The sequence below is a fragment of the Mustela nivalis genome (assembly GCF_964662115.1).
Source record: "Mustela nivalis genome assembly, chromosome: 12".
NCBI lineage: Eukaryota > Metazoa > Chordata > Mammalia > Carnivora > Mustelidae > Mustela > Mustela nivalis.
Window position 1 is genome coordinate 11,451,087 of NC_139031.1, and position 17,410 is coordinate 11,468,496.

General features: G+C 40.7%; 1 protein-coding gene across 1 annotated transcript in view; it reads right to left on the reverse strand.

Annotated features, from left to right (window-relative positions):
- MGAM2 (maltase-glucoamylase 2 (putative)) overlaps positions 1 to 17,410 on the reverse strand; it is a 94,038-nt gene that overhangs the window by 19,662 nt on the left and 56,966 nt on the right. Inside the window, exons 31-45 of the mRNA XM_082691721.1 lie at positions 16,889 to 17,014; positions 15,278 to 15,406; positions 13,914 to 14,021; positions 12,335 to 12,397; positions 11,385 to 11,519; positions 9,713 to 9,797; positions 8,527 to 8,665; positions 6,552 to 6,685; positions 6,243 to 6,277; positions 6,030 to 6,146; positions 5,357 to 5,505; positions 5,145 to 5,229; positions 4,252 to 4,308; positions 3,716 to 3,840; positions 1,873 to 1,961 (exon numbers count right to left, since the gene is read on the reverse strand). Of these exons, the coding sequence (XP_082547847.1) occupies positions 1,873 to 1,961; positions 3,716 to 3,840; positions 4,252 to 4,308; positions 5,145 to 5,229; positions 5,357 to 5,505; positions 6,030 to 6,146; positions 6,243 to 6,277; positions 6,552 to 6,685; positions 8,527 to 8,665; positions 9,713 to 9,797; positions 11,385 to 11,519; positions 12,335 to 12,397; positions 13,914 to 14,021; positions 15,278 to 15,406; positions 16,889 to 17,014 (1,576 nt within the window). The remainder of the gene's footprint in view (positions 1 to 1,872; positions 1,962 to 3,715; positions 3,841 to 4,251; positions 4,309 to 5,144; positions 5,230 to 5,356; positions 5,506 to 6,029; positions 6,147 to 6,242; positions 6,278 to 6,551; positions 6,686 to 8,526; positions 8,666 to 9,712; positions 9,798 to 11,384; positions 11,520 to 12,334; positions 12,398 to 13,913; positions 14,022 to 15,277; positions 15,407 to 16,888; positions 17,015 to 17,410) is intronic.

Sequence of the window (17,410 nt, forward strand, 5' to 3'; positions counted from 1 at the left end):
CTGTCTTTAAAATATTTTCTTTAATGATGCTATATTACCCTCTTAATGAAGAAAGTGGAAAGGAAGATATTACTAGTGAAAAAAAACAAGCTATGATTTCAGAAAATGTGATATGTTAAAAGATTAGAATGTTCTAGTCTGCAGTAACAAGTATTGGAAAATGGGTGTCAGTTGGTAACAACACATCAGTATTTCTGTAGAGATGTCTAAGGAAGAGGATGTTCTGACTATTGTGACAGCCCCCAATTATCTCGGTAGCACTGTCCTATTCCTAGATTAGGGAAAGCATACAAAGTAATATTTCGTTGACATAATGATCTTTTCGACAATGCTTAACTCCCTACTTCTGAGACACTAAGAAATTTTGTGAGCTTTCATTTGCCTCTTGAGTGAGCCTACTTAGGAGGAACAGGGTGCCTGGTAATAGGTGGCTGGCCCAAACAACAGAGCCAGGTCTATGAACCACTGTGAATGAATGAACTGTCAGCCTCAGAGTTGCATCCACACTTTTATCAGAACAAGGCAGTTAGTTATACAGAGATAGATCCCTCCTGGAAAGATATATTCAAGGCACTGAATGAGAAGAACATGCAGCCAAGAATACTTTATCCAGCAAGACTGACATTCAAAATGGACGGTGAAATAAAGAGTTTCTAAGACTGGCAAGGCTTAAGATGGGATTAGGAGGGAGACAAACCATAAGTGACTCTTAATCTCACAAAACAAACTGAGGGTTGCTGGGGGGAGGGGGTTTGGGAGAAGGGGGTGGTATTATGGACATTGGGGAGGGTATGTGTTTTGGTGAGTGCTTTGAAGTGTGTAAACCTGGTGATTCACAGACCTGTACCCCTGGGGATAAAAATATATGTTTATAAAAAAATAAAAAATTATATTAAAAAAAAAAAAAAGACTATGCAACCACCAAGCCGATACTGCTGGAAATATTAAGGGGGTTTCTTTAAAGGAGGAAAAAGCCCAAGAATAGCATTGAACAGAAAGGTAGAGACAATCTACAGAAAGAAAGACTTCAAAGGTAACACGATGTCAATAAAAACGTATCTATCTATAATCACCCTCAATGTGAATGGCCTAAACGCGCCCATAAAATGGCACAGGGCTGCAGACTGGATAAAACGACAGGACCCATCCAAATGTTGTCTACAAGAGACCCATTTTGAACCTAAAGATACACCCAGACTGAAAGTGAAGGGATGGAGAAGCATCTTTCATGCCAATGGGCCTCAAAAGAAGGCTGGGGTAGCGATTCTCATATCAGACAAATTAGATTTTAAACTAAAGACTGTAGTCAGAGATCCAGAAGGACACTACATCATTCTTAAAGGGACTACCCACCAAGATGATCTAACAATTGTAAATATCTATGCCCCCAATATGGGAGCAGCCAATTACATAAGAAAACTGTTAATCAAGATAAAGAGTCATATTGATATGAATACACTAATCGTTGGAGATCTTAATATGCCTCTCTCAGAAATAGACAGATCATCGAAGCAGAAAATCAATAAAGAAACAAGAGCATTGAATGACACATTGGACCAGATGGACCTCATAGATATATACAGAACATTCCACCCTAAAACAACAGAATACTCATTCTTCTCAAGTGCACATGGAACCTCCTGGCTGAATTCATAACATCACGTTGCTGAACCTACAAAGCTGGGGGCCCATACATTGTTCTATAGTAATTACAGTGTTATATAAGGAGCAGGCAAAAATTGCAAAAATTCTCCCAACACCATTGCTCTATAACAGTAGCAGAAACAGGTTTAGAAACAGATTATGCCAATTAAATCCTGAGCTGTGGTTTTTCTGCTTGCTGCATGGAGATTCCAGAACCTTCATACTCACCAATGCTTTGTCCATCATCCCAGAATATCTGGCCTTCAGCTTTCCCATTGTCATCCAAAGCAACAATCAATCCCATAAATTTTTGTCGACTATGAAAAAAAGGAGTTATTTTTCTCTAGATTATAAATTGTAAGAGTGAAGGACAGTTTCTGTTGAAAATATTACTCATCCAGAACAAAAAAAAATGCATTAAAAATGCACATAAAGTTCTAAAAATAGGTAAATTAAAATGTATCTTCTTTATAAAAGAGCTTATTGCATGCCTCTTAAATATTAAGGTTTCCTGGATGGTTTAAAACAGAATTTTATTTTCAAAAATTATACACAAAAATGTCTACTATATAACACAGCAAAATGTATAAATACCATTAAGGCTGAGCTATACTTAGATATTTATCTATCAAAATATATTTGCAATTAGAAATGGATTCCATCTCAAAGGATGTATGTGCAAACCAATTTCAATTAAGTGTAGTCATATTTAAATTATTTTATGTAATGAAAGAGTATTTGTTTGGAATTTTGAGGTGGTTTCTTTATAGTAGGGACTTATAAATAATTATGATAAGTAAATATGAAATATGTTTAATCAATGTCCTTTAATTTTAATATACCTCAAGATATTTAATTTTTTAAAGATCTAATTTTTAATAATTAACATGAAATTATCAGGCATGATCTTCTTGTGGATTAAAAATATAGACACTTAAAAAATCAAATAAACATACTTACTTACATATGTATTATAAGTAATATATTAAGATATAAATTCCTTAGGAAGAAAACCACAGAACGACCCTTCAGTAGCTTCCAGACTGCTACAGAATAAAACACAAGGTCTTGCTCTGGCATTTACACCCTCCATGACCTGATCTTAGCCTGCTTGAACTTTATTTCATCCCTCTTCCTCTCTACTCTCCAATTAAACTGACTGGTTTACTATGCCCCAAACCAAACTCATTTTTCACCTTTAGCTCTTTAATACTCCCAGAATATTTCTTTCCCTGCCTTCATATATTCAAATCCTATTTATTATTCAAGACTCAGCTCAAAGCTCTCATTCACGTGAACTCATGCTTTACACCACAAGGCTAAGTTAACTTCTTTCCTTTTGAATGGTTATAGTTCTTTTTATGTGTCTCTCTTCACATAACATGTTCCCTTTAATTTAGTACCTAAACACAAATATAAATATATAAATATAAACGTATAAATATTTATATTTATATAAAATCTATCCCGAGTTGACCAAAGTAGACCTGGAAATAAGCACTAAATCCTCCTTGGATAGCCATCACAAATCAAGGAGCTCATAATATCCCCAACATTTTTAATAGTGTGGAAACGGGTAAATGCTACTGCCCTCAAGAAAATTTTTGCCCCAGGGGTAATGGAGTAGCTCCGTTGATTAAGCACGGGGCTCTTGATTTTGGCTCAGGTTGTTATCTCAGGGTGGTGAGATCGATCCCTCTTACTTGACGCTCAGCATGGAGTCTGCTTAAGATTCTCTCCCTCTCCCTCTGCCCTTCCCCCGACCCCACTCCTCCACCCCCACATGCACACTCTCTCTCTAAAATAATAAGTAAAATAAAATAAAATAAAATAAAAATTAAAGAAAATTTTTGCCCCAGGCCTTGGACACAGCTAAAGATAAAAGATCTCCCCAAGACTGACTTCACGAATGCGTTCTCCCCCAATCCCAGTCAAAAGGCCCTTATGGAATCGAATCAATAGGAGCGTTTGTAGTTGTATTTATTTATCCACAGAGCTTTGGTGAAGGTGGGCAGCTCCCTGAGAGGCTGCCGCATTATGACAAAGCGTGGCCATCCAGCTTTGTCCTCACCTGGCTTGAGTGTTCATTGCGGGCTCTTGCCAAGGCAGGATGTAGCCTCCTCTGATGTGAAGGTTGATGTGGTCAAGGGGTGCGCCCAGGGTTTTCCACTCACCTGTCGACACACTGCCAGTTTCCTAGGAGACAGAATATAGGCAAGGAGGGATGACGATAAAGAGAAGAAATGAACAGATGCATGCTTTAATACAAGTCTTTCTAAGGAAGCATGTTTGAAAGTCAGCAAGAAACAGTAAGTCAAAGGAAAAAAATCTCTGATTTTAGCTTTCTTAAAAACTCTAGAAATCTAGCCTTTTCTCTGTGTTCTCCAGAGAAGTAGGAGTGAGGGGAGAGAAAAGTCAATGTATGGGTGTCAGATTTTACCTAATGATGCTTTTGTGGATAATTTTGTTTAAGCAAACCTTGCTTGGCTGAAAGGTTGAAAATTACTGCCTTAGAAATTATGTGCCTGAAAGACAGAAGAAAGTGCTGGCCTCCTCTCTAGGCAGCACGGACCAGTCTGGTTCTTCACAAAATATGTGAGTTCTTACCGTGCTGTAGTCATACCAATGGGCTTTGGGAAAATAAGCAGGAATCACAATAGTATTCTGAAACATAAAAATGACACATTATGCATATTCCAATAATGTAATTAATAAAAATATTTCTCTAGAATTAAGATAAAAATGGGAATTTTATTAATGATTTTAAGAGTTGGGAAGTTTTTAAAAAAATTTTTAAGATTATTTTAAGACTTTATTTATTTGGGAGAGAGAGAGCACCGAGGGAGAGGGAGAGGTAGAGACAGGCTCCATGCTGAGCAGAAAGCCCAACACAAGACTCGATTCCAGGACCCCGATGTCATGACCCCAGCCAAAGGCAGACACTTAATCCACTGAGCCACCAGGTGTCCTGAGTTTAGGAAGTTTAATTGAAAAAGATCTGAGAAGGGGTTCCTGGGTGGCTCAGTGAGTTAAGCCTCTGCCTTTAGCTCAGGTCATGACCCCAGGGTCCTGGGATTGAGCCCTGCATTGGGCTCTCTGCTCAGCAGGGAGCCTGCTTCCCTCTCTCTCTCTGCCTGCTGCTCTGCCTCCTTGTGATCTGTCTCTGTCAAATAAATAAGTAAAATCTTAAAAAAAAGTCTGAGAAAATTCTTCAAACATAGAGAAAACTTTTTTTTTTTAAAGGTTAACTTTATAAAGATGTGGGGTAACAAGACAATAAAATGAGAAATCAGTTGGGGTTGTGAAGTTTTCATTAATGGGGATTTGGGGGGAAAAAAAAAAGATCTCCCTTATATGTTCTAGAAAGTTATTTGCCGGAAAAGAGCGAGTGGGACAAGATGATCTTTAAAAACGCTCTTCTTGCACTTGAGATTACGTGACTGAGGGTTTCTAATCTATGACAAAAAAACAAAAAAAAAAGACAAAACAAAAAAACTCACACTTTTCAGCACAGGGCTGATTAAGAGGGCAGGACCCAACATGAACTGACTGTCTATATCCCACGTTTTCTTGTCATTCGTAAACCTTAAAAAAAAAAAAAAGAAGAAGAAGAAGAAGTATGAAATACCCATGAAACTGTTAGGACTGCTGCAGAGTGCTCGCCACAAGACATGGCCAGAACCTAGGCTTTGGGGAAACAGGCTGTACTCACTCATGGAAAAGGGGTCGGACGACAGTGCTGCCCTCAACATGAGCTTTATGCATCAAAGTGTAGAGGTAGGGCAGCAGGGTGTATCTGATCTGAAGGACTTTTCTGGAGAACATCTCAAAGGTTGAATTCCAGGCCACAGGATCTTGTCTCTAAAGAGATACAGGAACATGGGGGAGACACTTCTTTATGCTATGCTAACACTTTCAGAAAAAGGTCAGCAGGCGCTTCTCCCAGGCACCAGGGACACAGATTCCTCCCTTCATTCTGTCCCATCCTCTCTCTTGCCCCCTGCTGTCTGACTGAACTAGTGCTACTTCCTTCCCACTCTGTCACAGACTCCTAAGTCCCCTGCACAGGGCTGGAGAGACGGGGCTCTCTGCAGCACTGACAGAGCTTGGATGGATCTGAGTAAAATAAAAATTCTCCAAGGAAAAAGAGCTTCTTTTAGGTTAGCTCCACAGGGAGCTACAAACCCTGCTGTCCTCATAGGCACGCATCCCTCGAGACATGAACAAAAGTGTTTTCTTGAGAATTGCTTATAACTCTGGGGTTTTGAAGTCTGAGGGTTTCCTAAGAAATGGAGGGTCTGATTTTTATGATTTTTCCTCAACAAAAAAGGATGCTTCTTTTGAGGGTGAAGAAGAAGTGATTTGAGCACCAGCCGCTGCCTCACCCTGGTCCCGATGGTGTTGTGGTTTCTGGAAAAGGGATAAAAGGCCCCCAGTTGCATCCAGCGAACACACATCTCATATTCAGCATTTCCAAAGAAGCCACAAATATCTGCTCCTGTCTGAGAAGATGCAAATTCAGAACATGAGGTGGGACTTTTGTAGGTTGCAGACACGCTGGAATATGACTAATTAATAACGGCCCCGATGTAACTTACATACGATATTCCAAAGAGACTGAACTCCATCATGCCTGCAACGAGAAGACACAGCTGTGTTGGACACAGCAGCCCTTTCAGAGGGTAGTTTTGCCCTGTCTCTTCCATACCCTACTTCGAAGCCCTGGGTCAACAATGATGAAAATATCGAACAATGGGTAGAGACTCAAACTCATACCCACGGAGAAGTCAGCTCCTGCTGCTTTCACTGCTCATGTGAAGGATAGGCAGACATAACCAGTGCCTCTGCCACGACACACCCCAGCCTGCTCCCTGCCAGCAGGGGCCCCTGGGGGGAAGCCCACACACCGATGATGGATTTCCTCAGCTGGTCCCACGCGGCCGTGTTGTCGCCCAGCCAGTGGCCTCCCCAGCGGCCAGAAGAGGGGAACGTGGAGCGCGTGATGACGACCCCTCGCTTTCCCGTCACTTCCTGCACAGCTCTGGTTGGAAGGGAACAAGGAAGTGAATTGGGCGTGAATTCGAGGATGGAACAGCTGTGGGACTTCATTACAGAGAGCCGCTCGAGTCTGAAATATGGGGTGGCAATGGTCTTCCATTTGGGGCCAAAAGGTGTCTTCCCTGGAAGCATCTGCTATTTAAAGGTGATCCCAAGAGTTACAGCAGGACAACTGGAATCCATCATCCCTTAAATGTGGATTTCCTTTCTTTAAAATAAATAAATAAATAAATAAATAAATAACAATTTACCTAGTTGCCTACATCGAGGTGACAGGAAGGAGCTGGGTGAGGTGTGAGGCAGGTGTTTACAGAGCAATTGCTCTAACCAGGTATTAGCCTGGTCATTCGCCTCACAACCTCCTGAGAAGGTCTCCTTGGCCTCCATTCCTGTTACAAAACTGAGGCTCAGAGAAGTTGGACAACGTATCAGAGGACACTTAAAGAGCAAGGAGGCAGATCTGGGATCCAAATCAGAGTATATATGACTGTAGCGATTTGGTAATTCTCTCTGTGCTACTCCTCACAAAGTGGGATACACTTGGCACACAAGGACAAATATACACAAAGGATGTTCAAATACCTCCCTACGGAGGGTGGGTCTTCTGCCTGCAGCTTCAGTAAGAAAATAAAAACAACGCGTGGCAGGAAAATCAATGGAACAAAAAGAGAAAGGCTATTAACAGATCCTAGTACATAATTTAATTCACATATTTGCTGAAGAAAGCATTACAAATCAATAGACACAGATGAATTATTCAGTAAATGATGCTAGGGAAAGGGGCTCGCTACTGTGGCAGAGATTAATCCATGGGGTCACTTCCAATATTTCACACCAGCATAAATCCCCACCTGGATGGATACACACTTAGACACATCCACACACACATCTGACTGAGAGGTAATGACGGTCTCAAATAAGGCAGGGATGGAGAGGAAGGGTAGATGTGAGGCAAAGAGCTTTGTCACTGACCATTTCAGAACTCTAGAAATTAACCAGCTCTGGAAAGCAATGGAAATGGTCTATCCAAGAAAAATGACTCAATCTCAGCAGGACAGTGAGGTCTGTGGGCTTTGAACTTGGGCTGCTCCCAGCTGACCCATCCCTTGTTCAGTGGCTCCAACAGCCAGCAGCCCTGCAGCAGCCTCACAGGTCTGATCTCTTTGGATGCTCTGTGAAAAGCACCAGCCCCTGAACACAATTGATACTTTTGTTCTAGCTTCCAACCCCCTGGATGATCTCTCTTCCCAAGGCTCTGTGGCCAGAGCCTGGAATTCCCAAAACAGTAACAATTTTCTGGCACCATCATAGGTATTCAGGCTGGGGTTCAGTTGGGACAAAGCTCGGCTGTTCTTAGAGTAAATTCTGGAGCAGCAGAACAATGGAGAATTTTGCAAAGATCCTACATATTCCTGAGGACTGAAAAGACAGCACATGCACAAGGCTCTGGGCATGCCCAACACTGGACCATGAGAGGAGAAAGTTCCAGGGACTTACTTCTGGCCATACCACAGGTCCTGAGTCAGCAGAAAAGGAAAGGTCTTAGAAACTACCTCAAGTTGAAGGTGTGGCTTTTCCTACTTGTCCCCTTGGCAAAGGGTGGATGACATAGAGGCCAGGAATCCAGATGACCAAGAAAGCCTTAACATTCCCTCGAGCTTGACTAAATTTTAGGCAGGCTTCTTCCCTTTATTATTTTCTTTTTTAAGTTTGTTTATTTGTTTGAGTAATCTCTACACCCAACATGGGACTCAAACTCATGACCCCAAGATCAAGGATTGCATGCTCTTGGGGTCCAGCCATCCTCTCTGGGAACACACTCACTCGTAGGTGGGTCTGGTCTGGGCCCATCCGTACAGGCTGTGAACGTCGTAGTGCCGCACCCGCGAGCCATCTGGCAGGATCTGCTCACTCTCCATGCACAGGGTCTTGCTGCTCAGGCCCTTTTCCCTGGACTCCAAATCTGAGTGGAAAGGCAGAGTTAATTCCCAAACAACTTGCTGTGTTCATTCACGAGAAATGCTCATTATTAGCTTTGCTGTTTCTCCATGTCACTCAACGACTTTGTTACCAGTTACCAGTTCCAATTTCAAGAATGATTTTGTCTACAAAATCAACATCTTTATAACTAATGAAGGGTAAAGACAGGGTGTGGAGCTGGGCAAGGCACGCTTCATTGTCCTCTGATATTTATAGCATGCAACCAGAGCCCACTTATCTGTACAATAAACTCCTTTGTTGTTATGACTGTTTCTTCCACTAGATGGTAACATTCTCAAGGGAATAGATCTTGTTTCAATCCACTGTATTAAGGTCTCTAAATTTTCTGATTCATTAGCACTTGCCTGATACATAAATATTGGGGGAGGAAGGAGAAGGAAGGGAGAGGGAAGGAGGGGAGAAGGGACGAGAGGGGGAAGGGAAGGGAGAGGAAGGTACGCAGGAGTTAGTGAGCCATGGACAGGCTAACTGTGACCCAAACATCAAAAAACTTAGATTGCAGATTCTGTCCCACAAACTACTGGTTTGGTGTTTCTAAGAAGGTAAGTTGCTTCCTTCCCTGGGTTTCTGTAAGGACTCAACTTTCTGAGATACCTTTGATGGTAAGGTCCTATGATGCTCTATTCTGTTTGTACTACAGAACAACTAAGGCATGTCCTTCAGGAAGTGTCTGTGGACACGGACAGAGAGAGAACAGAGCCCAGATTTTCATTCTCTAACCAAAATAGTCTGTGTTGAGGGCGGGGGGCGTGGTTTATTTAAAGTGTGAGCAATCAGTTCACAGTTACCAATGTAATCATCCTTTGCTTGGTCTTTCATAATACATCATGTCATTATTTCTATGCCTATTCCATAATTTACACTTGCTCAAGGTTATTCTATTTGGGATTTTATGTCATGTGTACAAGTACTTTCATTCTCCAAAATTAGGCTTCACTCTGACGAGAGAAGGAAAACTTTCAGAGTTTTTGAGTAGGGGAGTAATTTGATGAAGGAATCATTTACATACATGGCATATAGGGTGGATTATTAAGAATTTCATCACTGCAGCCCCTGACAGATCCATCCACAAAGTTTGATGGCTCGTTCATATCCTGAAATGAGTTAACAAGAAAGATTCTGTGATGTCAGAGACGCTGTGACCTTGGCTCTGGAGGACACAGGTTTCACGGAGATGAACACATCTTATTTAAGAACTCAGCTAATCACTTCATTGCCTCCATTTACTCTAAGACATTGACCCAGATGGACTCTAAGAACCCATGTTTATCTACGTAGAGGGTGAAACTCCTAGCTTACCTGGCATTTTTAAACTTGTGAGGATTATTTCATAGTAAAAATATAGCAAAAATATGGAGCTCATGCTGAATCCATGATCTAAGGAGATTCCTTGATATATCTCCCCACACAAGAAGCCCATTTTTGTTTTCCTATGTATGAATTACTCACTTTTTATCTGAGGCCCATGGTTGCTATTCTCTTCCCCTACTCTTTCTTAGTCCAATAGCTTGGACTGATTCTGACATCAGCAGAGACCAAACACAAGGACAAGTGTCTCGCTTTCTGCAGTAGATGCAGTCCTGAAGAGTTGTGGGTTAACCCAGAACCAAATCTGGAAATGAAATCATACTTGGAGTTTATTACTAAATTTAAGCAGTGGTGGTTCCTGAGGTGAATGTTCACTGCCTGCTTTGTTAGTGGAAAAGTTAAGATTTTGTAAATTGAACTACTTTTAACAGGAAACACTAAGGGCAAAGGCAGGTGTTGGGAACCTATTTACTACTTTTTTGAGTTTTTCAGCCACATCTTCCCTCCCCCAGAACAAATATCCCAGAGTAATTATCTCCCTATTCCTCGGAGCTACACACGTTCTTCATTATCTGTTTTGCCTTGTTCAGGCTAATCTTCCATGTGTCTGCTCTGGTCTACCTACACTGAGAATAGTGGCTGGAAAAGCCCTAGGGTTTCCAGTGGGCTTGTAGGTCTATCTCTGGGTGAATTATGACCTTCTTTCAGTGTAGCCCAGACCTGTGAAACCCTTGAGAGCTGGCCGAGAAAACGCTCAGGATTTCAGGCCACTGGACAGTGGGGAAGAAAACTGGAACACTGATATGCTTCCTATCCCTAGACAAACACAAGTAGAAGAGCCTTTGGACACATGTCCCACAGATATTTCATGAAGCCCTGCTCTTAAGCCCAACTGACATGTGTAAGCAATATCTAAACAGACCTTTGAAAATGAGTCTGTACCAGCACCGTGGTGAACACCTATTGTCTCTTGAATTCATGCCTTGCCAGCCCCTGCTCCACCCCGTATCACAGGATGGCCCCTCAGACTCCCCTAGTATTAACTTCTGAGTAGTTTGGCCAATGGGAGGCACTAGCCAGTGAATGGAGGTTGGGAGATAAGAGAAGCTGGGGTATTTGTCCCTCCCCCACTTTCTCTGGCAGTATCTCCAGTAGTGGCCCATCTCCTCCAAGGGCTCCAGCTTTTGCAGGCATGTTCCTGGGCAGATGCACAATCCTCTCTGTGTCTCTAGGGGTCCAGAACCTCAATTATACAAGAGTATCCCTCTCTCCCATTTCCCCAGCCTTAGCTCCCTCCTCTGTTTGTCTCTGCATTGCCTCTCCATGGTTTGACTCCTAACATTTCCAAAAAGAACCACCAAGGGTGCACTTACAATCCACAGTCCATCAAACTTCAAGTTCTTCCCTGGCTTTTGGAAATCTTCATAGAGCTCTTTGATTTCCATCTTCCACCATGCGGCTGTACTATTACGAAAGAAGTCTGGAAAAGCAACGTTGGCTCTGTACAGCTGTAAGAGTAAATACATACTTTCAGGATGGGTCTTCACCTGTCCAGGAAGGGGAGTCTGGGGACCAGGAAGGGGTGAGGAGCAGGTACCTGTGCAAGGCACTGCCCCACTCAGGGTCTGAAACTAGTCTCAGCTCTGCTGTTGCTTCTACAGAGTTTACTGTGAACACAAAGCTCAGAGAAGGCTGACTGCATTCTTTATTCTCCTAGAAGGGCGTTAGATAGTCTTAAATCCCCTTGAAACATGAGATCTGTTTAATGACCGGACCTTTAATCATATGAACTGGAAAATTAACTATCTGGGTCTAAATGATCAAACTTTAGATATGCAAATATTTTTTCTACTCTGACCAATAAAGGAGACCAGTCATCCAGGGAAAAGTGACCTGCAGATTAAAGGGGTGGCTTGATGTCCAGGTTGATGTGACATCAAGTATGGAGATCAAAAACATCAACCCTTTTGAACTGGCTGGCATATTTTCTTATATGGGGACAATTCATTAAAAACCTAGTCTGTTCATAACCTCTCCAGTAAAAATATTCTGGATTTCAATTTATTATTTTTCAAGCACCATTGGATTTAAACATAATACCACCTATTAAAGGCACACATGTGAAGACACTTCACTTGATTTCCCGCTACACATTTCCAGTTTAGTTGCTTATTGTGTTTTCTGTTCTGTCTGATCTCATTCTACCAAGAAATTACCGGTTGACAAGCATGCTCAGAGAGTTGTTTAACCAAGTCCTGGGATAAAACTTATAAGTATCCAGATGTTTAGGGCAATGTGGACAGAAATCTGTACACAACTATACCTTAACCTGAGTTTCATGGTCAAGGGATGTATCCACATTCACATTGGGCAGTTCTGGCCAAGCCTAAAGAGAAAGAAGAAAAATTAAAACTTCTGAAAGGCATTGCATAAGGACCATGAGATGATTCACGTGTCAGACTCTAATGACATGCATCTCCATAAAATTCCTGGATTTCTTTGTCATTAATTAAATAGTAAAATCTGAATATATGAAATTCTGTTAGGAGAAAATAGAGTAGGGTCCTTTGACTCATTTCATAAGCTTTCAAAATCATTGAGTTAAAAAACAAAATAAGCTAAATCTATTTTAAATATATCTTCTGAACAATCACCTTTCAAATGACTATTCTGCTGTCTATCATAGACATATAACAAAATTCTCTCCAAAAGTAACAAATTTAAAACATGACTCTAAAGAACTAAGATTTATTTCATTCACAACCTATAAAATTAGCCTTAATATTCTTAAGTAGCATTAACACTTACTGGAGACTCCAAATATACATAGCATTAAAAAAAATCCAGAGTTTCAACCAATCTCATCTATAACTAGAAGGGCATTAACTATATACATTAATTAACTAGAAGGGCATTAACTATATATGTTGATTAATTAATCCATTCAGCAAATGCTTACTGATACTATATGATAGGCACTGTACTATAATCTGCATCTACTGAGATTTAAGTAAGAAATAGTTCCTGTTTTCTCATTTTTAAAGATGTGTTTATTTAAGAGAGAGAGAGACAGAGGGAAAGAGCATGAGCAGGAAGAGAGGCAGAGGGAGAAGGAATCCTCAAAGAGACTCCTCATTGAGCAGGGAGCCTGACGCAGAGCTTGACCTCAGGACCCTAAGATTATGACCTGAGCCAAACCAAGAGTTGGACTCTCAACCCACTGAGTCACGCAGTCATCTCTAGTCCTTGTATTCTAAGAGTTCACAGATAAATGTGTGTGCTAAGTGACATGCTATCCTCTCTGAAGATGCTAATATAGAAAATGGGAGAAATGAGCAGAGCTCAACTGGTCACTGAATGCTTCTATGAGAGTACATTTGAGTTGGTCTTGAAGTGCAGATATTATCTGGGTAAGCTGAGAAGGCAACATCCAAAGGCACAGTAAGCAGAGCATGCACCTAAAACAGCAGGAAGCGTAGCACAGTTACAGAGCAGAGTCTGAATCCTGTGTAGGAGCTTCTGTCATCTGGGGTCAGGAAGTACACCTACAATCCTGTTGCTATAAAAGAAACAGATGAAGACTGAGAGTTCGTCAGACACAGACTTCAACAGACACAGACTTCAGAGCCATTCCCAAAGGAATTCTTTAGGTTTGTTACATGACCAGCTGGAATACATAAAGGTTGGAGCATCAGAATATCTCCAGACAATAAAACAAAGCTCATTGATACTTTAGAGACTTAGACCTGTAACCTTGGTCTTATTAATCAGCATCAGGAAGAGTTCTACTCATTCATGATTTATTAATTACCTAATATATTTTGCCAGGATTTATTGACAGCCTCTTTTAATCAAGACATTCTGGTGCTGATTAATTATGGGCATCTTCTCCCAAGGCTCACCTTTCCCCAGACAATGTCATTACTGTTGGGCCATTTGATGAACACATTGTTTTCCTCCCCTCTGGTGAATGGCTCATATTTGGTCTCGTTGCCAGAAATAGCTGGGTCCTGCAATGAAAGGGTTTAAAACAGCAAACATGAGAAAAACAGCTCCAAGACAAAAAAACAAAAACAGAATACCCATAGATAATTTGCTTTATGTCCATAAAATTCTTGAGGAATAAAGTATGCTGTTGGAAAACATTCCTGGAGATAAGCCAGGTTAATAAGACATTAACCTCCCACAAAGAAAGTCAACTTATTGTGCTCCTAGAGTATGGTATCAATACTCTCTAAGAACATGAAGCTTCTTTCTTCTGTTCTGTGTCCAAAGTGGCTTCCCTGTTTACCCCACCCCATACCTGCCTCAGTTACCCTGTATAAAAGTATCCTATTTCACAACTGTCATATAAATCACCACTATCTGAAATTATCTTTAATTTTTCTCATTTTTTGAAGTTTTTATTTAAATTCCAGTCAGTTAACAGGCAATGTAATGTTAGTTCAGTTGTACAATATAGTCATTCTTTAATGGTGATTTATTGGCTGTCTCTGATTGAATAAAATCCTGTAAAAAAAAAAAGGACAATGTCTGATTCATTAATTTATATCATACACACAAACACACACACATACTTTTTAGAATGGTGATTTTCAAAGACCCAGTATTTAATTAATACTTGAATGAATGAATGAATGAACGAATGAATGAATAAAAGTCAGGAAATAATGTTCTATTTCTTGGAAGCTAGAAGGGAGGACCATTTGCAGGTAACTACTGTGTTTATCAAAATACAGCCTCCAGAGCAAAATCATAAATTGGTGTTCTGAATCTTAGCTCAGTTGTTTGTGAGTTTAATTAAGAAGAAGTAAATCCCCTGAGCCTCACCACTGCTGAGAAATTGATACAACTGAAGTGGCTTTTGAACCCCCTAAGGTAAATATGAGACTAGGATACAGCGATTCCCTCAGAGGCACAGCCTAGAACAATGAGGCCTTTTGGATGTTGCTGCTATATTCAGTGTTTCAGTCCATAGTTCTGACTCTAACCAAGGGAATTGTAGTAACATAATACATCCCAGTGATGGTTATGAAAAATAAATCTTGCTAAGTATCACCTTTGGAAAGCCATTTTTCATATGTTCTGCCCTCCTGTGTTTATTCACTTTTTAAAACTTAAAAAAAATTACTATAGTCTCACAGGAAGTTGCAAAAAAATGTACAGGGAAGTCTTGTGTACTCTTCATCTAGTTTCCCTCAATGGTACTATTTTAAAGCCATGAACACAGAAACAGAAAATGGGCTCTAATCTTCTAAATACCTACCAGAATGAGAATGAATCTCATGCCATTATTCTTCATTTGCTCAATCAAGAAGCTGAGGTTTTTGAAGCTGGAGCTGAGAGTGAAGTCCAGCTTCCGGTCCATGTAATCGATGTCTACGTGCTGGACGTCCTACAGGAAGGAGCAAGCAAGGTGCTGGGGATGCTGTGGCAGTACCCCTCAGGGCCTACAAATGCCTCTGCTGACCCCAGCCCAGGCCCCTCCTAATTTGTCCAATCTACCTCCCCAAATACACACACTGAAGATTGAAATTGCTTTCTGATTCCTGCATACAGATCACCTGTCCCCATCCTTGGAATTGTCTCTCCTTTCCCTCCCTTGATTTGATTCTTTTCCACTCTTCAAATTTCAAATTGGTGAGCCTATCAAAACAAGTGCTAGTTGAATATTCAAGGGTAGAAAGCAGGACTTCCCTGAGAAATATATTTATTTCCCCCCATCCAGTAAACCTCATTGGATTTATTACATTTAGAACTATCTTATTGTATAGCTTTTAGAATATGTGTATTTCTATCATTCTGTTCTACTGGATGGTCCTTGAGATGAGAATTTTGTCTTCCCTTTTCTCTAAATATTACCAACCCAAGCTTCTGCATGTGAAAGTCACTCCATCTAGGGTTGGTGAGTAATGGTTAATGTGGTTAATACTCACTTGAATAAAAGAGATACTCCTTTTTGGCCTGAAGAGGATAATCACCCATATTGCCTTAAGATTCTAAGTACAGCTTTATTGGGGAACAGAGACTTGTGCAAAAGCCAAAGCTTGGAAAAGAACAAACTGACATATAAACTTGGTACAGTAGATCTCTGGGTTTTTTCATCTGTTAATCTTCCTACTTTTTCTACTTTATGTTTAATACATATATGGTAGAGTAGTACATAAAAATAAAATACTTAAAGCCTGGGTGAATGTTTCAAATGATCTTGATGACAACATCATAACACTTCACTTTATTCTCATCTTCCAGTCATTAGCTGTCCTCTAAACTCTCAGGAGGTGGACTGACAGCAGAGAAAGAGCATGAGGAACAAAAAACTGATGATTACATAGGAGGAAGTGTGTGCTCTCTGTGGACTTCTGCTTGCTGACAGCAATGGCCTACGTTTCTCAGGGCTTATGAAGGGGACTAGGTGGTTGTTGTGTGATATGCATATGTGGGTATGTGTGATTCCCAGAGAGTGAAGACTTGATTTTAGCTGCTTTCTTTCATACTGTCACTTTATACTCATCCTCTCTAAGAATTGTCATCCTTTTGACAGAGTCTCACTTAGAAGTTCCCAAAGTCATGACTTAAGACTAGCCATGTCTACTGCAGGGCATTCTTGACAAAAGGCAACGAATGAGTAACAATATTGCTCAAACACACTGCCAACCACTGAAGAATTAAGGCAACTTTCAATTTTGAACCCTCGATTTAAGGGTGGCGTGAAATAAATTTGGAAATCACTGTATTCCACACAAGACTGGCTCCGTAACTACATTTTCCTGTACTGAAGTAGTCATCAATAATTTCCCTGAAGACATTTTCAATCTATAATTAGGCACAAATTCCCATAGCTAATTAAACCATGGGCTGAGTGGGGGATTCATACATAGGGAATCTGTGCCGCTGTCATTGCCTCATACAATTGGGAGATCTCAGTATCATTCTGGTATCCATAGCGACTTAGCTGGAATCCCAAGGCCCAGTATGGAGTCATTGCTGGCCGACCAATCAACTAGAAGAAAAAAGAAAAATGGGTCCAGGACGACTTTGGAGGAAAGGGAAAAAAAGACTTATACTTGAAGCAACTTGAGCACTCCTACTGAGCACTGTCTGATCTAAGAGCCCTTGCTCAAGAAAAATAAGAAAGTCAAATGAATATGGACTGATCATCAATGCAGGATGACAAAAAAATCTCCTATATTCTAGAGATTCTACTCTGGGAAGGCTAAGAACTCAGGTTGTTACTGATTAGATATTCTTAGGATGCTTAGCAAATAATTAAGAGGCACATGGGTTATCTGTATGCTTTTATACCTGTAACATTAGAACCTAACTTCAGGAAAGACAGCAATAATATAGTAGGAATACCCAAGGGACATAGAAACAAAAATCAACTATTTCAGTGATA